We start from the raw sequence: 27,259 nt of genomic DNA, 5'->3' as shown, positions 1-27,259 counted from the left end.
TTAGAAAATAGAAGGAGGAAACGAGTCACTGTTTGGTTTGATCAATAAAGCTTCTATAGGGTTAGCAGTTTGGTTTGACATGCTTGGGTAGCTTTCGCCGCTTTCGGTCGAGTGTATCTTACTTAATCAATGGTATCTATTTATTCATAGTATCTTAGGATTGTTATACAACAATGGACGATCCTCGACTGTTAGACCAGCCAAGTGTAGAAAATAGTAGTACTACTGAAGGCATATGCTCAAGGTAAATGCATATAATTTATGGTTAAAGTTCATATTAAGAGTTACTAATCCACCATCCACCATCATGAGGGTGTTTTCTAAGATTATTGCTAAGCCTAGTGTTGCATTATCAGTTGAAATAAATTAATTTATTAATAGCGAATTTATTTCCCAAATGGGGATTAAGCTACACCTACATGTTACATGGATTAAGTATTACATGGTAAGACCTGGACCCAGGATCGATTTAATTTATGTAAATTTTAATAGAAATTATTGCGATTAGGGCACAATATATTAATTTAATAATGTGTTCAATTACAGGGTGGCTGAAAAGTATGTACCTAATTTAAATGTTTATCAACAAAACCCTATAATATGGTTTTCGTAGCTCAAATTGTCAGCTGATTGAAGCTTTTAAGTCTGCTATTGCGGCTGGTATTTGAAGTACTATTGAGGAAAGGACAACAATTGTCTCATGATAGTGAAGCAGTCTATTGTGCAGGTCCAGAGGTTGTGGAGGGTACTGAATGGAATAAAGCCTCTAAAGCAATAAAAAATTGTCATAATAAACTTTTTGAAAGTGGCAGTGAATCATCATGAATATTGTTTGAGATAGGCTCAATGTAACATTCCTAGATAAATTAATTTGATGAGATAGTCCACATCACTTGCCTGCGCATGCCAGATCATAGCCAGAAGTCATGATGATTATTAATTTAAAATAGGTAGTGACTTTTCAGCCACCCTGTATATATTTATATATGTGCCAAGGCCACACTTATTTAGTGTTGCCTTGGATGTGCTTGTGGATCCGTTGTCCGTTAGCGCAATAGCTCGACCAAAAACTATCAAAATATGATGAAATTTGACTCAAATTTGTAAACATATACGTTTACTCAAACCAGTTCACAGACCAGCAGAATTGGACTATGAGAACAGGGTTTATGGGCGGTTTTATGGGGTAAAAATCAGTTCTCCCATTTTTTAAACCCTAAAACTATATATAGCTATAAATTTCTTTCAAAACCGCTGTGTAAATAAAAAAAAATAGTAGGTTTAAAGAGTTGTTGTTTGCCTAACGGTTACGGAAAAAATAAAAATAGGGTAAATACAAAATTTCCATCCTATGGAGAATAAATAAACTGTTAAAGCTTGCTTGTCTGTGTACATATTTTAATGAAATTTGTTTACTTCATACTATTATCAACATTTCAATAAAAAGCCTAAAAATTCTTGGGTGCTTTGATGACTTTTTTTTGTTTCCCTCGACCCTTACAACATCTCGTTCTTTCCTGTTTGCAGTTTTGAACAGGACAGGGACCGAGAACATCTTATCCATGGAAGTGAGTTACTTGAGAGACTCGACACAGAGGACCTAACGAGACTAAGAGAGTTCTTCTACGAGAAAAAGACAACGGAGAAAGTAAAACAACCTAAAGGAAGTGCTCCTCCACACTTCAGATGGTGTAAACTCACCAAAGAAGAATTTGTGTTTGCTGTAGAGAGTGTTTTGGGTAAATATAATGTTTTCTGTGTTCATTTATGTTATAAAGCTGTTTGAGGATTTTTTTTCTGTAATATGTTCCATCTTCACATCCAGGACACTAGGCTCTAGCCCAGAACCAATTTACGCAATACTTCAGGTCAGACCTAGAGGGCTGCAGCCACTTAGATAAATTCCTTTATTTGGTGTTTAAACCAAGGACATCGGACACCGAAGTTCCATCCTCTACCTCTTTTGTTTTTGTATAGCAATAGTTGTTTTAGGTAATAAATTTGTATTGGATACAATCCTTCATATACCAGATTGTTACATAAGCAGGTTCCATGGTCACAGTATTTTATCCAAGAGTTCCTCTATACAACCCCGTATGTACATTACTAACTTGTGATGCTGATATTATTGGAACAATTGACTCCATACCGCTGCAAGAAACGTTTTAGTTATTGGTTCATACTTTTTGCAAAATACAGGTAAAACAATTATTACCTTATAAACATAAGATCATTTGAGTGTAAAGATAAACTTTGAAAATAATTTCTTCACAAGAAATATATGATTTGTCTGCAGAGACTTCAGCGTATGAGATCGCGGCCCGCAGATTGTTTGATCACATGGTGGAAAGCAACGCAGACGGCAGCCGAGACTGTCTGTGGTGGGAACAGCTGTTGGATGCCGTAGTTGAGTGGACAGTCAGTCAGGCAAGACCTCGGCCTAGCAACATCATCAAACAGCCCTTCTGTCAGCTATTCACACTGCCTCACTGCAGGGTAAAAATATTATAGCCTGATTATTTTTTCATATCGAGTCTTATTCTTTTACTTTATGATAATAAATACATTTTGGATTAGTAATGAGAAAGAATCAAACGATCCTGTGCAGTTGCCGTGCTGACAACAGTATGTCATGAATAAGAAGTTCTGAGCCTGATTACTACTAAAGATGTTATCTCATCCAACATGTAACACTCAACCTCAAGTCATTTTTCACCTTTAAAATACACACCCTTTGATGTGTTGGCGTAGTACAAATATAATCTAATCTTATCTACTAGAACCAGAATGTTTATGATTGTTCGACTGTAACACTGATAAAGTAAAACGTTCATTTGTATCTATTATTCTTAAATTTGCACTTTTAAAGGGAAGATAAAAAAAAAAAAAAAAATGGAAATAGTTCAGATGCTTACATGAGGAAATTTGACTCTGTATAGGATACATGAATTCTGCTCACATTTTCTTCTCCGAAGAATTATTCCGATAGTAGGGCAAAATAAGTTGTTATTAATGTTGTGAAAGTTTGTTCTGTTGTCTCTGGGTTTTTAAAATTTTTTAAGTGAGTTAATATTTTTTCCCTCAGTTTGGATTTGGGTCCATATAGTTTGTAATTCCACAAGAATACATATAGATTAATATGTGAAGCCAAGCCAACATCCAAAAGTATCACCTTTCACCTACCTAGCATCTAAACTTGCTATTTATGGTGCCGGTATATAATATTCAAAAGGGATTATTAGAAATTAAAGGCAGCTAGGTAATTAAACTTGAAATGTTTTGATGATGTCCAGAGAGAAATGATCGTGCGAGTGGTACCAGTAGAGACACAAACTTCTTTCTGTTATGTTGTGGTATCAAAGTACGCTAGAGTTGGCCTTTACGACTGGAGCTTAGGACTGCTGGAGCAATATCAGGTATGAACATATGAACTATGAAGCTTATTAAACAAATAATCTACTCATCCATATGTTATACCACTAATAAAAAATCCTTTTAGGTGGTTTTATTTATCTGGAAAGTTATAGGATTCAGCTGTTTACCTGAGAAAATTAGAGCCCAAGGGCTATAGAAAACAACTGCAAATACTTGGTAATATTTGCCTGTGTAGTTAATTACTCTTTCCTCTCTATTTATAGAGGGATTTCACCAGCAAATAATTAAAACCATATAAAACAGTTTATTTGTAAATTATAAGCTCACAGGAAGTGCTCACTCACTGTAAAATTCACCATCAAAAAGTGAAACCTACTGTCAACATTATTATACACTCAAGCTTTACTTACTGAAGATTAAACACAGTCATACGTTGATAATTCAGAATTGGTCATATTAGTTCTCATTTGTCATTTGTTTGGAAATGACACCCAATGTATGAATGTATGAAAGTACATCATGAAACCTATGAAAGTAATGTCATTTTGTCATTACCTTAGAGTTACTGGGACACAATGCTGCATACTGTATTTCAACCTGAATACAAGTGAATGATAAATGCAGAATGAAGTAAGATCATTTATGTGGCTTTGCTGCTGGGACTAAGGCCAGCTGTACAACCGCCAGAGGACTATATTTATTGAAAGGCAATAATGATCAAGGACAGATGGGTACCAAACCATCAAAACTATACATTTCTCAGGATCAAACCTGCAATCTTACAATGCTAGTAATTAGGGGAGTACTTTCTAGACTAAATATGGTACTGAATTAAGATAGCTGAGTGGTTTTACTGTTCACATGATAGAAATGTTTGATATTGAGACAAGTCAGTAGCTTTTGATAGTTTGAGTCTGAACCTATCAGCTTTCCTCGATTACTATTACTAGACTGTGGTTCAGGCGAAAGATACAGCAAGTATTATTCATTTACAAAGCCATTATCTCAATTATTCACAATTATTCAATAATCACTCTTCACTCATCTTCACTTCAAAATACACAGCATGGTGGGTCAATGTTGTCTAAATTCAACATAATACACAGCTTCGGCTATCATTACTTTACAATGAGAATACTTGCAGTATCCATAGTCAATGAATACCAATCCTAGGCAAAGCTGGGCTCTCAGAGTGAAGAAAAAAGACGCCAAAACAACACCTGGGTGACGGATGCTTGCTATCTTGCTGATGCAGCCATGCTTTTGATAGCTGTGAGTGATCGTAGTCTCCACCTGTACTCAGCAACTGGGCTGGTCCATGTGCCTACGTACCACATCTCCGGCAAGTCAATCAATATTTTTGTTGCATATATTTTCTAAAGCCAATTTTTTGGGGTTTTTTGTAAAGGATCTGACATTTTAAACGTTGTGTTGTTGCTGTATGACCTTCTGTTAGCATCATTAATTGATCACCATAGGATCTTGGTCCAGAATTTACTCAGTTCCAATCAAACCAGGATCTTCAGATTTGAATGTGCGTAAATTTTAGGTCTCTAGCTCATCGGGAACTTTGTTTAGAATTGATATCAAAAAGATTTGTAGGAAAGCGACTAGCGAGCTAATAAAAACAAGCCCATGGGGCGTAGCCCAAGAGAAATATGAAAATTAAATAATATAATATTGTATTGTCATCCATTTGTGAGCTATGTTTTAAGATTCAAGTCTCTAGCTCATCGGGAAGTATCAAAATTTTTAAGAAAGCGAGTTGATAAGCGAGTTTGAGTTTGGGAAATATGAAAATAAAATTATAATATTGCATTGTCATCCATTTGTGAGCTATGTTTCAAGTTTCAAGTCTCTAGCTCATCGGGAACTTAGTATAAAATTGATTGCAAAATTTGTACCGGACAAGAAAGCGAGCTAATAAAAACGTTTTAAAATAGCCTATTTAACATGCAGTTTAATAAACAGTTTTGTCTCTTGTTTACAATCAGATTGTAATTAAACACATATTGGTCCAGCTGCTCACATTAAATTTCTCATCTAAAACGTTTTTTAACGTCGGTCAGTAAAATTGAAAGCGGACTCAAGGAATAAATTAATCATAAGTTAGAGGGGTGAAGCCCTTAAGAAAATTACTTTTAGTTAACATTAGCCCCTCCACCAGAAGCTTTATAATGACACCTCAACTGTAAAAATTTGTTGAGTAGGATGGCTAAAAAAGGGATGTTACAGAGAAAACCCTTTTTGATAAATTTATAGTCACGGACTCCTGGGTCCAGTTTAAAAGCATAAAACACTACTTAATTTTGCCAGGATCCAATCTGCCAGCTCAAGGTGGTTTAGGTTCGTTGGGGGCAAGGAAGCAAAAAATTCCCCTCTATAATGAAGGTGGGAGGGGCGCAAATTTCTCCTGGGCCCATAGCGTTTCATATACAAACTGCAGGATTGCAATTTACCAGCCTTCAGATTGATTGGTGACCACTAACCATTCGGCTACTCAGCTATAAAAGATACCATAGTGAATATTTTAAGCAATTTTACCTACCAATCCTTATGATTAAACATGATTTACTTATGATTATCTTGTTTAAGAAATAGTCTAAACATACTCCTATATCCTATATTTCCTTGTCCGTTGTAGTAATTTCTATTTAGATGAGTAATTTTCCCCTCGGCCTGAGCCTAGGTCTACCCAACACTCCTACGTGTCTCAACTACACCATTGGTGCCACTACAGAAGACCCATCTCTTCTATTGGTTGGAGATGACCACGGGTCTATCGCTACACTCACATTCCTACAACCGCAGTACGCCCTCTTCAAGCGGACCAGTACTGATCGTATGGACACCTACTTCTGGAAGGTGCTGATAAAATTTTAAATGGTTAAGGCCAATGAAGGTAGAAAAAATTCTTATACTTTGAAGTTCATTTTTGGTGATGGTGGGGTTTGAAAACATTTCTTATCAATTTGTAAAAAATAAGTTTCACAACGTTTCAGAATATAAATATCTAAAACATAGCATGTTATGGACTATGGAGTTTTGTTTGAGACACTATCTTGGGCAGAGGTATCCAGCTGTCGTCTACCCTTTAAATTATTTTCGCCCGGAATTTTTGTTGTTTCTTTTTTAGTTGCATTTCAAATACAGAGTTTTTGGTGTCTTAGAGTGTGACTCTTTTTAAGTTACATTTATCTTTTTTGTTTGTGTACTATTATAGCTGTTGGGGATTAAGTAAATGTTACAATTTTACGATAAAATTTACAACGATAGTAAAACCTCACTAACTGGACAATTTGTGGACCCAGAGGTTGTCAAGTTATCCAGAACACTGACATTTTGAATGGGTTTCAATAAATGAATGCATAATAGACTATTTTTAACAAATTTATTACTTACTTACATACGGTACATATTTTTATTTTTTTACATATTGAGTAAACAATCTTCAAATATATGTTGAATATTCAACAATTGCAACAAAATGTTCTAAAAAATGTATTTTTTCATAGTTGAATCTTGTATACAATCAAAACTACACCTAATAGTGTAATAACAATTTTTCCTCTTCAACACTTGAGTTTTTCACAGGAGCTAGAGTCCCAAAGGGACTGGGTGACCATTCAAACAGAATACGGGGTTCACAAAAACGAAGTGACTAAAGTGGAGTACTTCAGTGACAACAATACCGTGATCAGCTGTAGCAACGACCCTGAGACTACAGTGATCATACGTCACATGGTCGGCCGACGCAAGCCATACATCTTCAAAATGAGGCGGGTGAGAATTTATTTTGTTGTATTTACTTTTAGTTCTTTAATAAGCTACTAGTGACTTTAATTTGCTTTGCATCAGACTATGAAACCAGAATTAAAACATCCTTGTAGCCACAAACTGTTTGTATTTACATTGACTATGGAACATTACACATTTCCTTTTTTTGCATCACCATAGTACTCATATACATACAGGGGCGGCTCCAGGAATATTTTTTTGGGCAGGCCTTACAAAGATCAAGAAAGAGTTTGATTGGGGACGAGAGGTTTGAAGGCTTTCCCCGCAAAAAGGAAGGAATTTAAAACTTTAAATGCAAAATAATTAGTTTGAATGCTTTTCCTTTATTTACATATAATAAAATTTCTATACTTATTTATAATTTTGAAAAATCTACCAAAATTTTGGGCAGGCCCAGGCCTACCCTCTGGAGCCGCCCCTGTATACATATCACTTTGTTTCAAAAAATTATTTAATTACCTTAACCATCTATGTTGACGGGTTGTGTAAACCAGCTCAAAAACCGTATTTGTTCAGAACCCCATCATCAGCTGTGTAGGCATAATAGCTTAATCATTGAATTTTGTATACTGAAGTATGTTCGTCTCATCCATATGGACCAACTGAAACCAATTTTTGATTACAAAAGAACATGAATGAGACACAAATTGCAGTAGTGTCTAAAATTAATTTTTTTATTTTATTTTACTGAGATAGTTGGCATGACATAAAGGATAGCTAACAATATCATTATATCAGTTTGACTTGGTTTAAAAGTCTGCATATTCGACAGAAATCGGTAATATACATTAGCACAATCTGTCGGTGGCTCACTTAAACTACCTCCAAAACCTGGTGACAGCTTTGACATGGGGATAGAGCGAATTGCAAAGGAGAAATGTAAAAAATCAGATGTAAACATCCTGTGACTTTTATTTTTATCATTAAAACCCATAAAATAAAATGATTCTTGATGCAATGCAATAACCATGATGTTTCCAGTTTAGGATTTACACTGCTTATAAAATCATAGTAATTGATTTGGAAGTCGCCTCATTTGATGCCTAAGAAACATCTGTCCACCCAAAGCTAAATCATTAAACAACTACATCCCATAAGACTAGTACTGCACCGTGAAGGTGGAAAAGAGTATGTTTAGAATTAGATTGTAAATATTTTTCATTTCAGGGTGTGAGATGTTTCCACCTAGACCGCTCCCTGAAGCTGCTAGTGACAGGAGGCCAAGATGGGATCCTGAGACTCTGGAACCCAGTGATCACTTACAGACCAACAGTGACTCTATTCGGACACAAGTCTTGCATTGTCGACGTCCGGGCACTCAAACACCTCAGGGTTATCCTTAGCATGTCCAAAGATGCTGTGAGTTAAAGAAACCACTATAAAACTCTCTAAAATATAAAACGACTAGCAGAGTACCCGTCTTTCGTACACGTACGGGGTTGGCATGTGCAATAAATGCTTATTGCAAGTGCTTATTGCAAGTGCATCGTTGATATTGAAATAAATGTTGGTTTACTTTTTAGATAAAGAACTTTTTCAAAGTATAATGTTAAGTTATTTACATTTTTATCTGAGTTATTTACAGTACCGGTACCTATTTTAACACTATGTTAGAAGTGATAATACGGCCATATACGATTTTTGTTTTGATGGCTTTGTCTTTACACAGACATATTTTTCACTGAAACAGGACACCCTTGACAAAGACACAAAAACTGAATGCGTATAAAACAGGGTCTGGCACGTGCACTCCTTCCTTTGTTAACACGTTCACTGCGGGTGTATCCGATCGGATACGGGCCGAGCGCTGTTCAGACGCTGCCGTAACCGATCGGATACGCTCGGCAATGCCTTTCGTATATCATCGTTTTTGCTCTAGCGTCGGTCGAAGGCAGACCAATTCCACGTTAGCGTGTAGTGGGTGACTTGCTTTTTGTTGTGTTGTAGGTTGGTAGTAATATTTCCCCATAAAATCCCCGTCTGGCAAACTTAAAAATCAACTTGTTGTCCCGTCTTTCTCCCTCCAATTGGCAATACAATGGGACCGGCAACGTTCCAAGCAGTGCTGCTATATGTGAGTGTTTAGTGAACTACGTCGACTCTTGTTATAAAACAGGACATCACCGCACGTTATTTGCTATTCGTCATACCGAAATATGAGAGCCAAACACCCGGCAATCGGGTTTGTTCGACGCTGCGGGCTGCGCCGCGCTGAGGCTACGCCTGCCATTTGATGGCCCGCAGCGAACGTGTTAACGTCTGTCTATATGCCTTATTTAAGTCATAAGGGTTGGGTAACTTTTAAGGGAAATTCCTTCTTAGTCACTTTGAAATAATTACGGAATTTTGCGTAGTATGACAGTTTGACCGGAGTTAGCCAACTTTGCTTTCATAGTGTAGGTGCCCAAGTGAGCTACAACCAATCTTGGATAATGCTCAGGTTTCTCATCAACATAATAGAGTTATTTTTAGCGTGGGCTCATGTGGTAACAAACCTAAAGGCCTTAAATGAGTTTAAAAACTCTTATGGATACACCAGAGCGTTTGACGTCCCTTGGTAAAGAACCAAATCAAAACTTATATAAACCGTTTCCTGTCAGTAAAAAATTCGACACAACATGAACATAACCATGCCGCACAATCACCAGCCAGTACAATCACTCAGCTACCCAGCCATAATAATAGGTAATGAATAATTAAGTTGATTTTTGGTATGTAGTAATAATTTTCCAAATTCTATATTCCAGGTATTGAAGGTATGGGACATTGAAGAGCAAAGTTGTCTTCAATCCCTCTCAACTTTGTTTCCTGTGTTTGGTCTGCTGTCCAGAACTCCTCACTTTGGAGTTCAGGTAAGGAAGTAGACAGTGTTAATATGAGAAATTAAAAAAGTTAACTGTATAAAATTCATTGAGGTTCTGTGAGATATTTTAGAAGCCTAGCCTCAATTGATGTGCAAAACGGATCCGGGCCAGAGCCTACATCCTAGGATGTGAAGGTGGGAAAAAAACACTAAGTTTAAAACAATAATAGTGTGTTGATGGTTAAAATATTCAGAAACTAATAACTTACTTTGTAATCTACTTGACTATGATTTTATACTTTCTGCAATTTTAAACGAGACTACTAACTTCCCTTTAACCCTGCTTACCTACATGTTTACATTTTCAAAGTTGAGATACTTTGACTTTTGCTTGACCTTTTTTTGCGTACACAATGTGTAATTTGAAACATGTATTACTTTGAGTCAATGGAAGTATCAGTAATTACCCACTAAATTTTACTAGGCCCAATAAACACTGTGGAAGTTGAAGTAAAAAAAACTTATTTTATGATTTATCAATATGTTTTTACTATGTTAAAATACCAACTTTTTCAACCATTCTGTACCTGACCCAAACAAAAAGACTATTAAGAAACTATTAAAATAACAAATTGTCTGTCAGGTGTTCTACCCAGGACCAGTGTGTCATGACCCACCTACTACTAGTGTGAGGGACAAGCCCACCTTGCAGACTAAACTGCAGACGACGCATCCAGCCAGTCTACTGTCTACATCCTCCACTACACGGCAGGACCGAGCTAGTGTGTACAGGAAGTAAGACTTCATCTGTCAATCTATCTAGCCGCTACATAGCTGGGTGCGGGTGGGGGTGAGCTGGTCTAGTAGTTATACCGTGGGACTTCGGCCCAAGAGGTCCCGGGTTCAAATCACCAATGGATTTTATCTAAGTGATAATGCCGCAACCCCTAGGTCCAACCTGAAGTAATGTAAAAAACAATACCAGGCTCGTGCCTAGCGTCCTAGGACAAAAAAAGAAAACAGCTGGGTTACTAACTTGATTAATTTTTTTTTATCCCAAGGGGGCTGCAACAATGTTCCCTGTCCATTTTTGTTTTATTCATCCACAGCTCTTGCAACTCAATCTTTTGCTTTGAAAGAAGACCAACTTGATATCCTTTTCTGTTGACTGAACAAAAAAAAACAGCTTCCCTACACATTGGCAATTACGATGAACAACCGACTGCCTCTATACTTGAAAACTCTTGGAGCCTCAGATTTTAAAAACGAACAGAAAGAGTTGCTACTGGCAAGACCTTTGTACTCCCTAGACATTTTTTTTCAAATGTGTGTCTAAGCTGCATCCTACACTTTGTAAATATGTGTATAAATCTTTTTAGTATTTTCTTTTATAGAGGTTTGTGGCCATTTTTTACCATTTCATTTGCCCGTACACATAGGTCATGGACCTGTGTGTGGAACGTATCAAGCAAAGCAAGGGGTAAGCTGGTACTGAACAAGGGTGAACTGTACTGATAAAAAGTAGCAACAGTGACCAGGATCCGAACCTACGACATCACTGCCTTGGACCCGAAGTCCGTGATGCTACTGACTGATTTGTAGTACCTAACCTAGTATGTACTTTGACTCTGTCTATCCAGTGCCAAAAGAGCTGGGCATCTACATAGAGAGAGGTAATTAAGGTAATTCATGTTTTCCAAACACATGAGGGCTGTTTAATCAACGTTTATTGCTTTTTAAAGCGAGGGTGAGTGGAACCGCATGGAGATTCTTGCTGTATGTTGTGACTACATCATGATTCTGCAACTGAGCCAGAGAGAGCTGTCGGAAGGGGAGGGGAGAGTGGGAGAAGCCTTGCCACCTCCACTGAGAGAACAAGAGCCGGCCGTCCCCTCTCCGTGGCTCACTGTTGATTCAGTTCAGATGTCAACGCTAAACGTAGATCATCCGTCTCAGTAAGATGTGGTGTTGAACTTTGTCTTTTAATTTATTCAGGATAGTAAGTGGAAAAATAATTGAAGAAAATAGTGACAGTCACGTAATAACAGTTGTAGGTTGTGTCATCCGATTTCTGAAAATGTTGCCAGAGTTAAGGGTGTCATATGTATGTTACATTTTACAAGAAAGAACATAAAGATGTTCCCGCAACCATAGATAAAACATACTCCTCAAGTAGATAAATCATCCCCATGCTAAGCGTTGAAGCTCCGGAAAATTGGCATGACCGCTGTGGTCTCAGGTGGATTTCTCTGAAACGTATGATGTAGGCATCCGTTCAATACTGCCTTTGCGGCCAATTCAGGAACTAAAGTAGTGTGATGGCGAGGGCAAGGCGAGCGATCGACACTCGCAACAGACAGTGGCAGTATACTACAGTATACTAGTGGCAGTGGCAGTGCGATGGAATAGAGTAGACGCGTTTGATATGATAAGTGTACTTAAGAGGCGTTTGTAAGAACCACTTTAATCATCGTTCCAGCACTCAGGCCACTATATTCATAATATATTTCATCTTGTCCCTGATATTGAGAAATAAAATATCCTATCTAAAACCTCGACCAATACCCTGTCATAATTTAAGTTTTTAGTAAATACGAGAGTATGCTCTATCATTCACGCTCTATACAAATAGTTCTGCTCAAGTTATTGCCTAGGCTGGGTAAACTATATTTTGATAACATAGTGTTTGCAAAAATTATGAATGTCTCAAATTTGAGATGGGACTAAAATTAAGTTTGGTACTGCAATGTAATAACAATTCAATTTGATATGTTTCTCCTACACCAGACTAATTTATATGAACATACAGTTTTTTTAACCTTTTCATTTTTTCGGGTGGAGAGGAAATTCTCATGGACACTCAAATACCTGTGTCAATGAGAAGTGTCGTACTCTTACCGGCTAACAAAACCCCGCATATACAAAAGAATATAAGAACTAAAACAAAAATAAACATATATGTATTATTTTTAGATTGAACTTTTATTTTTTTGAATTTTGAATTGCCAGTCTAAAAAATGAATTGTAGTGTAAGGACTATTCATACAACCATTTAATGAAGTCCCTCAAGAATGTAAAAACTAAAAACAAATATAAAACATATAACTACCTACCATGGTGGAAAGAAAATACATAGAAGTGCTATTCCCTTCATATTCTGACGTCACTCTTGTTTTTAGCGAATTTCCCTATAGGGAAGTAGCTATTACCGTAGGTCTCATGGTAAGACTTAGGCCCGGGACCGATTTACTTTTTCATTTTGATGTCCCCAGAGGCCAAAAACACCATTCGTTCAAATTTTTATATATGTATATATATATATAGATATATATATATATATATACTAGCTGACCCGGCGAACTTCGTATCGCCTAAGTTATAGGTTTCCCCTAAGACAGACCGATGGAAAGAAAGTACCGTTACGTTTAATTTTCAAGATGATCTCGTTCGCATCGCTCAATCACGTCCTGGTTGAAGTTCGTTCGCTACGCTCACTCACCTTTGGGTTGGAGCTCGTTCGCTACGCTCACTCACCTTTAGGTTGGAGCTCGTTCGCTGCGCTCACTTGCCTTCAGGTTAGCTCGTTCGCTACGCTAACTCGCCTCCAGGTTGAAGTTCGTTCGCTACGCTCACTCACCTTTTGGTTGCAAATTAGCTGTTGTCATAAATGTAAAAGAAATAATAGTGCTGCACCCTGTTGGTAATCCTGTAACTTTAATGCTATTGAACATCATAGAACAGAACCAACTTGTTTAATTGAAACAGCTGTTAAGATTCATTAATTCCATTTCTCATAAGGTTAACATGGGAAACTCCAGAGCCACTGGGGCGGATCCCTTTTAAGAATTTCGAAACGGGAAATAGTTTACGTCCGATTCGCATACCTACAGAATTTACACACCAAATTTCATAACGATCGGTGAAGTCGTTCCGGAGGAGTTTGCAGACAAACACTGTGACACGAGAATTTTATATATTAGATAGATTTATATATATATGTGTCCGTGAACACGATAACTTGAGTAATTTTTATCCGATTTTGATGAAATTTGGTTTGAAGGTGTAAGGCGGGATAAACTTGAATGAGTTCGCGATCCAGCATGATCGGACCATGGGAACAGGGTTTTATGGGGGGTTTTATGAGGTAAAAATTGGTTTTTCTCACTTTTGACCCTCAAAACACAAAATTTCCCAATTTTTCTCTAAACCTTCTTAAAGAGCTTAAAAAAACAAACAATTCAGTATATCAAAGTGTTTTTGTACGGTTATTGGTTACGGAGAAAACTAAAAAATTGTAAATTTAAAACTCCCATGTTATTCTTATGGAGAATATTGTAAAATGTTGTAGTTTGCTTGTTTATGGATATCTTTTGTTCAAACTTGGCAAATATATTCATTTTCTACTAAGCAATAATTATTTTACTTAAAACACAAACTTTATCAGTTTCCTTGTAGCAGCAAACCTAGGTACTTGTTAAACCTAATGTTATTTAAATAGCTCGATTGAAAATCAATTCAGCCAAATGGAAATTCGCTTAGACGGCAGGTTTGCTGTGGCGGGGGTATTTATAAAACACACATTATAAAAACAAAAACAACCAAATCAAAACAAATACATATACTAATTTGACAGTTACAATCAGGTGATCTTTTGTTTGCAATCCGAGTGACGTCAGAATATGACGGAAATTTCACACCTATTATATATATACGTATATGTATTTCCTTCCACCATGACTACCTACTGTATTATTTTTAGATTTAATTTTAATTTTTTTTTTAATTTTGAATTGCCAGTCTAAAAAATGAATTGTAGTTTTAGGATTAGTTATACAATCAATTAATGAAGACCCTTTATTTGTTTTTCAATTTCATAATTTTTTCCCAATGGCCACCATACTTAGGCCTCTTCGGAAGTTTTTTAAGCAGAAAGTGGCTTCAGAAAGGCCCCTTTTGCAGTCTGAGCATTGGAATTTCTTTAGGGTAGCTCTGACGCTGTAGCGGGTGAAATAACTGAGAAAATGTTACAATTATTTAACTAATAATTAAGAGAATCTCACGTTTAATATGAAACCTTTATACTTTTTTTTATTTACAATGGGTTGATTTTTATTACATTATTCACCTTTATAGCTTCAACCTTCAAGCTCAATCTTCAGCTTTATAACTTCAAGTTTTAAGCCATCATCTCTCATGATTTGGTTGGTCATTTAACCATCTTTGGATGGTAGAGGGGCTTGGCAAGGCAAACCCATCGTTCCTCATCTGTTCATAGAGGGCCGGTGATTTGTATCTATAAATCAAATATTAAAACATGTTTAAGTCATAAGGAAACATAATAGTCTACAGGTGGAGCATTAATTACAAAATGAAACTTGACCTTAATCTACAACCAATTGCATCTGTAAATAAAGCACTTGTGTTTATATATAAATACTGTCGGCTAATTTTATTATTTTTTATCAGTCAGTTGAAGCTGTTTACATGATAGCAAGTGTGTAACGTAAACGATAAATATCTTAACGTAATCATCAGTAAAAGGTGAGTCGGTGGCTGGTAGATGCGTCGGTGTCGGTGAAGGGAAGTGTGTCCTACAACGAATCAGCGTGAACAGTCAGGCAAAATCCTAAAAATAGAACAAAGCAACACCGCAAAGAGTGTGTGCGTGCGTGTGCTTAGTGGCACATCAAGACAAGAAGTGGGACCTATTCGACCTAATTCATAGTGGAGTTTATTATTAGGTCATTATTATATAATGAGCCCGTTTAAATACAATTGGCTCAATTGTTAATGTACTCTAATTCCCAATGAGATACGGATATTAAATTTGTATGGTTAAACAAGATATTTTGACAGCAAACAACGTCAACGTTTAATTCAATGTTACAAACCCCTTTTTATAAGAATTTTACAGTAGGCCTACTTTTTTGGGGGGGAATGTTGATTTATAAAATTCCTTAAACATGTTTAAGACCATTTCTCATTGAAGTTAACTATATTGTAAAATGTACAAAAAGCTAATTAATCTAAATTAGGTCTTACCTCATGGCCAAAGCTTGTTGCATCTCTTCCTCGGCCCATGGCAGCTTGTTTGCGCCAGCATGCTTTAGCTGCATGCAAAAGAATTTCGACACCTTATCTGGTAGCATATCCTTAATAGCATCCATAATATCGTCCTTAGTAAGAACCTTATCTTTATTTTTTAATCTGTAGAGCCTCTGTCGGTACATCTTATTAGTTTTTTGTAAGGCTTTAAGTTTTTTAGCCAGTTTACTTTCTCCTGGAGAAAAACTTTTTTTTGGTGTTTCCTGGCGTCCCCGAACACTTTTAAATTTTTTGTATAAAGGAGTCTGGAGAGTTTTTGGTGACGTTTGGTCGGCAAATAATTCTCTAGGAGAGGAACTAGCGATAATCTCGTCTTCAATATGATGTTGACTTGTATGTGTGTCTGGGGTTTTCTCGACGTTGGCTCCAATCTGTCCATCGTGTACTGAGTCACATTCTTTGTCTGTTTGCAAATTGTCGGAAGGCGTTTCTTCTATCGGAGACAGTAGTGTTGGGACGGCACATGCATGTAATCGGGTTTTCAGTGTACTCAAATAAGAGTCATCTTCGAAGTGTATTTCACAAACCACTCTCTTGTTTAAAGTTTTTTTTGTGCAGGTATCTAATTTTTCATTTTGACAATTAGTAATCCACATCTCGCAAATAGCTGGTCTTGTTACAGGGAAGGAAAAAAATCTTAACTTTGGATGAGATGCCTTACTTCTTCCACAGCCGGTGAACGAACATCGATTGCGACTATATTTCTTTTCAGGAGTTGCCATTTTGCTAAAAAGAAAATGGAATTTATAAATTAGGCCTATAATGATTGTCAAATTTTAAGATTGCAAAACACAGTCGATAAATATATTATTAACATTCTTATTTTATTAAATCAACGTATTTTTAAAATTGTACACTCAAAAGTGTATTTTGTTCAGTTGATTAAGGATGTTTGTAATTACTTTATTATATTATTTTATTAGCTTAACAACTATCAAAGACTGGTTGGGTGGGTAGACTAGGACTAGAGTAAAGACTGGTAGTGGGCTGGTTGCGTTTCGGAGGTGTCGGTGTGACCTTGAGGGGCGCTGCCCCAACACTTACTAGTCCGTGAACCGCGCGGCTATAGCCTTCTTATACAGCTACAGTGTTTACGTGAAGAAAAACTGGCATAACTTTGTTGTTATTAGATAGATTTTGTCGTTGTTTTTACTATAGCATTTTTCATAATACCATTAAAGCGTATGTTAAGTATGTTTTATATATGGTTTCAAGTAGCTTATCTTGTATGTATTAAAAACATTTGGTTTTTCTTTTAGCGAATTTCCCTATAGGGAAGTAGCTATTACCGTAGGTCTCATGGTAAGACCTAGGCCTGGGACCGATTTACTTTTTTCATTTTGATGCAAACAGAGGCCAAAAAACACTATTCATTTAAATCCTACTAATATTAGGTATAAAAATGAGAAAGTTTGGATGTGTGGATGTATAAAGTTATAAAGTTTACAAACAGGGTGCAGTAGCCTAATATTAACTTTTTTGCATTTTGTGTCCTCTTCCTGTTGCAAAGCACGGGTACAACATCTAGTAACCATAAAGGTGTGTCTTCTGAGTCTTCTTCTATCTTTGTGTCTTCTGTTCAAATCAAGTCAATAAAACAAAAAGAAAAAAATACCCCCGCCGCAGCAAACCTGCCGTCTAAGCAAATTTCCATTTGGCTGAATTGATTTTCAATCGATCTATTTAAATAACATTAGGTTTAACGAGTACCTAGGTTTGCTGCTACAAGGAAACTAATAAAGTGTGTGTTTAAAGTAAAATAATTAATGCTTAGTATAAAATGAATATATTTGCCAAGTTTTATCAAAAGATATCCATAAACAAGCAAACTACAGCATTTTACAATATTCTCCATAAGAATAACATGGGAATTTTAAATTTACAATTTTTTAAATTTTCTCCGTAACCAATAACCGTACAAAAACACTTTGATACACTGAATTGTTTGTTTTTTTAAGCTCTTTAAGAAGGTTTAGAGAAAAATTGGGAAATTTTGTGTTTTGAGGGTCAAAAGTGAGAAAAACCAATTTTTACCCCATAAAACCCCCCATAAAACCCTGTTCCCATGGTCCGATCATGCTGGATCGCGAACTCATTCAAGTTTATCCCGTCTTACACCTTCAAACCAAATTTCATCAAAATCGGATAAAAATTACTCAAGTTATCGTGTTCACGGACACATATGTATATACATATATACAAATTTGAACAAATGGTGTTTTTGGCCTCTGGGGACATCAAAATGAAAAAGTAAATTGGTCCCGGGCCTAGGTCTTACCATGAGACCTACGGTAATAACTACTTCCATATAGGGAAATTCGCTAAAAACCGAAAAATTACTCTGCAGAGGATAATAACCGCACAATCTAAGAACATTGCCCATAAAGTGTGTGTTTCCCATCATTGCCCAGTTTTGTACTTATCTTGTTTATGTATATTTCTTTCCACCTGAGTGGAAGCTATGCTTAAATTCCAAATCCGAAATTAACCAGTGATGGATAGCGTCCTGAACAATCTATGTTGGAACTCTTTCTTCTAAGACTACACTACAACACACTAACCATGTCGACGGAGCGTGGGGATCGATCTTGGCGGCGTCTCTGAGAGTCTCTGCCAGACGATGAGTGCCCAAGAAGTGATACATTATACCCTGTAAACAACCCATCATCATACAAACAACGGGTTTTATAACATATTTACAGAAAAATCTCACTAGTATATATACAGTGTGTAAATTAAGTATGGAAACAAATCTGTATTTTTTAAACCAAAATAGATAGAAATATTGGGTTTGTGGCATTGACTGTTAACCAAGGTTCCGGAATTTTTTGCATCAGAAAAAATTTTTCACCCCCTCAGGGGGGGTAGGGGTAGGGGGTAACTTAATTTTTTTAAATAGCAACCCCTATTGAGTGACCTCTCATTTTGAAGGGTTTGTCAAAAGAAATACAATGCCGTAAACCCGAGGTCGATATCTTACCCCTAACCAGAATGGCGGCCATTTTAAATTTCGAGATGGGCAAACGAAATCCAGTGTGGATACCCATAATTTACCTTTTAAATGGGTTACATTGGGTAAGCCGAACTCCAGATACCATTATTAGATTGAAAAGTGGATGTTTTTATCGTATTCAAAATTTTGCCCCAGCCCCCAAAATAGGGGATTTTGGGGGCAGCCCCAAATGTTTTAACGCAAACCCCTATTGAGTGACCCCTCGTTTTGAAGGGTTTGTCAAGACAAAAGCAGTGGCACAAATCTTTGGTCGATATGTCATCCCTAGACGAAATGGCAGGCATTCAAAAACTTGATTGGGTAAAAAAGCGCCCATTTCACCAATTAAAAATGTTGAATGCCTGTTATAGTAGCCCCTATTGAGTGATCAGTCATTTTATAGCTTTTGTACCGCTAAACCTGTCACAAACGAATTGTTTGAAGTACAGATAAGACAGGAAATAAATAATCTAGAGCACAAATAATACACATCATAAATAATAACACATAATAAAACTAATTTAATACTGTAAAACACACACACAGACAAAAGGTATTACTATTAAAGTAATGTTTGCTGCTATTACCTGAATAATTCATAGATGTTGGAATTGATGGCCAAGAGCAACTTGACAAAGTCCTAAGCGATTGTAAAATTCGTTTAATACTCTGCCAATTGTTTGCTGATCAATTGCCCGTGCTTCCGCCAGAATCCTTTCTGAAAGCTCTTGTAAGTTTTCTGGTCGATTTACATACACTTTACTCTTAAGATATCCCCATAAAAAATAATCCAAAGGGGACAAATCGGGAGATCTTGCAGGCCATTCTATGGAACCCCTTCTACCTATCCACTGATCTGGAAAAGTCTGGTCCAAATAGTCCCTTACATTTACAGCGAAGTGGGGTGGAGCGCCATCTTGCTGAAACCAAATACTTTCATCCACGGCATGCTCTTCATCCTCAGGAGGAAACTCTCTTGAAATAGCGGGTACAATAGACTCGCGCAACAGGTCCAGATAACGATCACCATTTATATTACCTTCAATTATAAAAGGTCCAATTACCCTAAATCCAACTATTCCTGCCCAAACGTTAATCTTCTGAGGGTTTTGTGTATGGCATTCTTGAGCCCAATGTGGATTTTCATCAGACCAGTACCTCGAGTTTTGTCTATTGACGTGTCCATTGAGGCTGAATGAGGCTTCATCAGAAAATACTATTTTTGTTTTAAATAACGGATCTTGGATACACCGCTGCATCATTTCTTCACAAAATTGAATTCGACGATCAAAATCATCCTTGTTCAATTCATGAATTAGCTGTACCTTATAAGGATGAAATTTTTCGGCTTTCAGAGCTTTATGAACCGAAGTGTGACTTAAACCTAGATTACTACCGAGCTGACGAGTAGATGTAATGGGATTTTCTTGAATACTCAAAAGCACATTTAGTGTCATGTCTTCTGTTACAACTGATTTACGTCGACCAGTTTTAGCTTTATTTGCTACATCCCCTGTTTCCAAGAACTTAGTACAGATCTTACTTACCGTAGATCGGTTTATTTGATGATCTGGGTACAGTTCATTAAATAACTCACAAGTTTCTTGATATGTACGTGACCTATCCCCATACCCAACAATGCGGAGAATGTCAATTTTTTGCTGTGTACTTAAAAGAACCATTGTTAAACAAAACTACAGAAGCACTTGAATACACCTCTCTCTACAAAATTAACTAAACCAGAATGAGTAGATGAAACATTATCGAAAGAATATCCTTTAGAAACCCAAACAGCTACTGATAAGAAAGGGTAAATGGGAAATCCCAAGTTAGAAACCGTTTTTAAACTACGTTGTGCATCTGCATTTCGAAGGAGCTGAGATAACCAAAGCTACTTAAATTATTTCTAAAATTTCAATTTACTATTTCATAATTTCCTCTCTTACTTAATTACTATAATAATTTTTATAAAATGTCTTTTTATAATTTTATTACATAATTATAAACATAATTAATTGACATTTGGTTCTTGACCACCATTTATTTTAGGATAAACGGATTTTTTATCATTCTGCACTGGGCTGGGGCAAAATTTTGAATACGATAAAAACATCCACTTTTCAATCTAATAATGGTATCTGGAGTTCGGCTTACCCAATGTAACCCATTTAAAAGGTAAATTATGGGTATCCACACTGGATTTCGTTTGCCCATCTCGAAATTTAAAATGGCCGCCATTCTGGTTAGGGGTAAGATATCGACCTCAGGTTTACGGCATTGTATTTCTTTTGACAAACCCTTCAAAATGAGAGGTCACTCAATAGGGGTTGCTATTTAAAAAAATTAAGTTACCCCCTACCCCTACCCCCCCTGAGGGGGTGAAAAATTTTTTCTGATGCAAAAAATTCCGGAACCTTGGTTAACAGTCAATGCCACAAACCAAATATTTCTATCTATTTTGGTTTAAAAAATACAGATTTGTTTCCATACTTAATTTACACACTGTATATGTAAATATGTAATGTGTGTGTGTGTCCGTGAAGATGATAACTAGAGTACTTTTTGTCCGATTTTGATAAAATTTTGTTTGAAGGTGTAAGGCAGAATAAACTTGAATGAGTTCCCAAACCAGCATGATCGGACCATGGGAACGGGGTTAAAGGGGGGTTGTATGGGGTAAAATAAAAAAATGGGGTTTTCTCATTTTTTACCCTTAAAACACAAAATTTATCAATTATTCTCCAGACCTTTTTAACACGTTGCCTTCCAGCCATCACACTTCTCTGTGTGAGGACTCTTGTGTGACCTGTTAGTGAATGTGTTTGTAGTGTTGAGGTTTATTATATTAACCCTTTGAGTGCCAACGTCCGGGGAACCGGACGTTTTTAGAACGAGCCAAAAGTGCCAACGTCCGGCTGACCGGACGTTTCGTAATGATCGAACAGTTGTCATAACAACCGAATGGATACTCGGATTCTTTTAACCCATATATTAACATTGAGTCGAAAGTTACTAGATGCGATACATCAATTTTCGTTGGTCGAAATATCGAAAATTCGATTTTTACAAAATTTTAACCTAAAAATCGCCAGATCGCGCTCGGCATTTTTAGCGCGACCTTCGGGAAAAATCATCGGCATTTTTTGAGCGTTACTTTTATTTCTCGCCTGGCACTCTAAGGGTTAATAGAATCTTTGATAGAATTAAATATTTAGACATATTTTGAAAACATGATGTGTATTCTAAGTGAGTAAACAAACAACTGAACTGTAAACATATTGACAATTAATTCATCTTAAAACATGTGACAATAACACCAGCTGGTACACTACAGTGTTAAAGAGCTTAAAAAAGAAATAATTTAGTACCTATATCAAATTTTTTTTGTACGGTAATTGCTTACGGAGAAAATTAAAAAAAAATGTTCATTTAAAATTTCCTTGTTATTCTTCTGGAGAATATTGCAAAATGTTGTAGTTGGCTTGTTTATGGATATATTTTGATCAAACTTGGCACATTGATTTATTTTATACTAAGCTATTAACCCTCCGAGTGTCACGTGTTTTGGCCTTAATGTCAGCCTATTTTTTGCTCATTTGCAAGATTTTATTAAAACTGATCTGAGAAGCTTAAAAACAATGTTAATTATACTGTTCTATATACCATTTTGTTTGGAAAATCTTGGGCTTCAATATTATATATAAAACATAAGGAAGATTTTTTTAAAAAATTTTTTTAGGTAAAAAAAAATTTATAATTTCGAAAATTAAAAAAAAAAATAAGTTTGCGCTCAATGAAATTGTATAAATTATAGGCCTATAAATATTTGAAAATAGCCACTTTGTTCTAAATTTTATGAGGATTACAAATATATAATAATATAAGGAAGTAGATTTGCAAATAAATAAGTTATGGGCAAAAAACAGATTTCAGTACATAGCGTTTAGCTAAGAATGCATAGCCCAACCATAGCTAGGAATCTGGCTGATAATTTACATCAATATCACTACCTACTTCTTCAGGATCATCAACCAGCACTTCAAAACCACTTAAATCTTCTTATAATGCACCACGTATATCACTACTTTTGATTTTTAACACTAAAACAATGATAAATGTAATAAAACACATCAGTCATCGGTCCGAGGGTAACCTAGCTGTTTACAAATACACGCACGTCAGCTCAGTCAGCTGTCTGCTACAATATTTTCGGAACTAAAATGAATAGTGCTTAGAGACAGACCTCTGCAGAAAGCTTAGAATATTACGGAAAGAACGATACCTAACTCAATCCAGTACAGTCCGATTCAGTTAGTCATAGAGCCTTCGCCGTAAACAGTGTTCGCGAGTCGCTGTAGCGACACACGACACTATACAAAGTGCGTTACGCGTCGCTGCAGCGACGCATGACACTCGGAGGGTTAATATAAAAAAAAAAAAAACACACTTATTAGTTTCCCTGTGTAGTAGCAAACCAAGGTACTTATTAAACATAAATGTTAATTTAATAGATTTATTGAAAATCAATCAAGGCAAATGGAAATTCGCTTAGTCGGCAGGTTTGCTGCAGCAGGGGTATTTCGAGTTCGTTTGGCCCTTCTACCCGACCGATTTTCATGATTGAGGAATCAAATTGAATGTATGCACACACAGATTTCACATCAAGCATCGGCATATATTTATCTACTGTATTACTTGACAAAAACCGAATTAATAACTTTAATTTAAGATGTATTTCACCAGTTATAGTCAAATTTAATCTTATATATTTTGGTCTAAAAATCTTCTGTGAAGTGTCATCTTCCGATGACACTGGGTAAACAACAACCAGAGGTTTCGCGAACGGCTAGTAGTAGGCCTACACATCTTTGTGCCCTTTTGCGGGAGCCCGCGCTTTTAAGCCGACACATGATTTATAGTTTTGCTGTTTCTTTGTACTTTATTGTCTGAATACTTTTGATGAATGTTTATCATTTAGTGAATGGGTTGAGTATTTAGTATCTTCAAAGTACAGAAAAAACTTTGCCTTTGAGTAAGAGGGGTGATGAAGATTCTTAGATATTTTGCTTACCAAAAGCAATGATTCTGTAATCGCAGTACGTGACCTAATATAAATCGTATTAAACCGAAATAAACTTTCACTTTATCATTCACTTGATAAAAATAGATCAAATAGCACTAAACATGTTAATGCTAAGACAAGAACATTGTTACTTATGTGAGAGTAGGTGTTTGAATTGGATTGTTGTTTTTTGGATTGTGTCACTTAGAGTGGTGGGGCATACGGGAGGGACTATGGCTAAAGGTGTGGTGACGTCATATCTTGTAGTGTCAGCTCAGCGTTTGCCGCAAGAACCGCTTACTGTAGTTACCAAAAATTAATTAATTTTTATAATTTTTTGGTAATAAAATTAACTTTTTAATCATAAAATTAATTTTAAAATTTAAATTTATAAAATTAAACTGTTATAACCTAACCTAACCAACCAAACTTGCTGATAATATAAATACCCCTGCTGCAGCAAACCTGCCGACTAAGCGAATTTCCATTTGCTTGGATTGATTTTCAATTATCTATTACATTAACATTTATGTTTAACGAGTACCTAGGTTAGCTGCTACAGGGAAACTAATAAAGTGTGTTTTTTATTAAAATATCAATATCTTAGTATGAAATAAATAAATCTGCCAAGTTTTATCAAAATATATCCATAAACAAGCAAACTACAACATTTTTAAAAATAATGGACCCCGCTTACACACACAAACTGAACCCTCGGCCTGTAAGACCCCGCTTTAAAATACACTAAATAACTTCTTGATCAGCATTGTACGTGTTATTAAATTTACTATTAAATACGGTATCAATAATAAAAACCGGAAAGACAGTGGTATCGCAATTTCCCTACCGGGTACACTTCCATCTGTTGGCACAAACAACCGAATGAAAATATCGTTCGATATATCGATATATCGTCGTTGGTTCAATCAAACGATATATCGAATTAAACAATCGAATAATCAATATTACTCATTCGGTTGTTTGTTCCAATAGATATGGAATTGTACCCATAGTCCCTCCCTTATGCCCCACCTTCACTTAGAGGGTGTTTTAATTGGATTGTTGTTTTTTGGATTGGTTTCAAGATGGCTACAAGTACAAACAATTCAATAGCTTGCTTTCCATTTAAACTAGGTCTAGTTTTATAAAGTTTTGTTAGTATTTTGTGATTTCTGAGTGTTAGGAACTTAACCTACAAGTTACAGTGAGTGATAAAACAGCTAGGACTCTTTATCTTTTCACATTCATACTCACAATTCACAATTATCCTGTTTTAGTTTTATAGTGCTCTGATTTTAACAGTTGTTGGAAGGTTGGAACATTAATAACATAAAAAAAATACCCGCCAATTTCACATTTTACATTTCTTCATAACCCCAAAACATTCTACTGGCCTGCTGACTGCTGAGCTAGGAGGATTAAACTAGAGGTGAGTCGGGACTGCAGTATCTGATACTTTGTATCGGATACTCACCAGTCCCGTGTGTAACTGTTACTCAAAACCAAAAGTATCTGATACTGGAGTACTCGTTTCTACTATTGAGTACTGGTACTGCTAAACCTTCAATCCAGTACCAGGACTCGTCTCGGGTATCAGTTCAGTAGTAGCCTACTCGTTTAAACTTAACTGAGTATTATAACTGAAAATACATAATCATTCGTTAGTAATAACAAATTCCACAAATATGAAAACTGCTTTCATTGATCACTATAAATCAATAAACTGCTTAAGAACACATAGTAATCATTATGTAAAGGAACTGAGTACTGTCAGTGGTATCACTAATGGTATTTGGTATTATACTGATACAGGAACACTCTACGGGTACCAAATCCCGTCGGCCGTGATGAGTACTCATGAGTACAAAGTAATCATCAAAAGTAACTGATACTCGAGAGTATCAGTACCGGTAGTAATCAGTATTTCGATGTACTCATTTAGCCCATCTCTAGATTAAACATTAAGGAGAGGACACGCTGTAGTTTCGTTGAAGCCAGCGTACTGGGGAGGGGGGAGGCAGCGCTACTCTCCCGCCCCCCTCTCATACTGCGCTGTATGCGTTACTGGAAGATTTGGTAACAGAAATATCAATTAACTATATAAAAATTAGACTTCATCATCCTACGAAAATTAAAAAGTTAAATTCTAACCGTAATATTAGGAAAAAGTCATATTTATGAACCAATGGTACGTTCAAAGGTGAGTAATTAATTTACACAAGGATGACTTATTTTTTTGAATTCGTTGTCCTTGTTTTTATTTTTTGCCATACTTGTATTGTGTATTATTTTTAATACTCTAACCAGAGCGCGGGATTCCGGTTCCTGGGGTCCCGGGTTCAAATCCCGCCATATCACCAATGGATTTTACTGTTCATAAATTAAAACTCAAATCATGAGTAGTACTGTATGTGTATTTGAACATTTTCTTAAAGAGAAATAAAATAAGTTTTAATCCTTTAAAAGAATGATAAACGCACTTTGGCGGTCAGAAGACGCGATGATTGTTGAACATTCACACTTTTTACTCGAAGTTTCTTTAGGTAAACAGATCAAATATAGTTCAATATGATATTTAAAAAATCAAGAATTTGATTTCCAAGAAATTGTTTTACTTTTAATGATTGTAATTTAATTGTAACGGCTGTTGGTGTAAAAAAAGTTAGAGCGGCTTTGCATTTTTTCTTAACTTTGGCTATTTAAAATCACCTGCCTAGCACATAAATGACTTAAAACTAGTAAAAAATTATATTAACAAATCGAGAAAACTATGAAAATGCAAATTTAAAATGTATTTCATCACCCGAATTAAAATTCCCATTTTAACCTGTTATTAGTAAGATTGTTTTATAAACTGGAAAAATAAAAAAAAACTTTATTGTAATTATTTTTCTAAATACCACTTTTAAATATAGGTAAATATATATTTTTTATTTCGAGAAACTCTTAAGGAACACGAATAAATTGTTAATTTGTGTAGATACATCATATTTTTTTCAAAAGCGTAATTAAAGTAATCATATGTTCAAAGTCCAGGTCAATTCTTTCAACTTTGATCTTCAATAATAAATAATAAATAATATTTTTTATAGGAATGATTGACACTGTTCGATAGGAAATTTAA

At 35.9% G+C, this 27,259-nt stretch overlaps 2 protein-coding genes across 4 annotated transcripts; one reads left to right on the top strand and one right to left on the bottom strand.

The window, feature by feature from the left end:
- The first annotated feature begins 173 nt into the window (after positions 1-173).
- LOC128997521 (WD repeat-containing protein on Y chromosome-like) lies at positions 174-11,935 on the top strand. Its single transcript, XM_054423161.1, has 11 exons — positions 174-244; positions 1,528-1,739; positions 2,297-2,496; positions 3,294-3,416; positions 4,549-4,717; positions 6,065-6,240; positions 6,970-7,158; positions 8,341-8,532; positions 9,921-10,025; positions 10,620-10,771; positions 11,719-11,935. The coding sequence occupies exons 1-11, from the start codon at positions 174-176 to the stop codon at positions 11,933-11,935; spliced, it is 1,806 nt and encodes a 601-aa protein (XP_054279136.1).
- LOC128996685 (uncharacterized) lies at positions 6,793-25,529 on the bottom strand. 3 transcript variants are annotated; one of them, XM_054422118.1, is made up of 5 exons: positions 25,390-25,529; positions 18,643-18,731; positions 16,019-16,807; positions 15,102-15,269; positions 6,793-7,775 (listed from the first exon to the last, which is right to left on the bottom strand). In XM_054422118.1, exons 2-4 carry the CDS (start codon positions 18,723-18,725, stop codon positions 15,161-15,163), a joined length of 981 nt encoding a protein of 326 aa, XP_054278093.1. In that variant the 5' UTR covers positions 18,726-18,731; positions 25,390-25,529; the 3' UTR covers positions 6,793-7,775; positions 15,102-15,160. The 3 variants fall into 3 exon arrangements, with proteins under 3 accessions (XP_054278093.1, XP_054278094.1, XP_054278095.1); XM_054422119.1 differs by having other exon boundaries at positions 25,397-25,529; XM_054422120.1 differs by lacking the exon at positions 25,390-25,529 and adding an exon at positions 25,328-25,376.
- Positions 25,530-27,259: the final 1,730 nt, after the last annotated feature.

This window comes from Macrosteles quadrilineatus, unplaced genomic scaffold (genome assembly GCF_028750875.1).
Source record: "Macrosteles quadrilineatus isolate MER2022 unplaced genomic scaffold, UCM_ALF_1.0 Scaffold_6__1_contigs__length_79288215, whole genome shotgun sequence".
NCBI lineage: Eukaryota > Metazoa > Arthropoda > Insecta > Hemiptera > Cicadellidae > Macrosteles > Macrosteles quadrilineatus.
The sequence above is the reverse complement of the archived record's forward strand: the minus strand, read 5'-3'. Positions and strand labels throughout refer to the sequence as shown.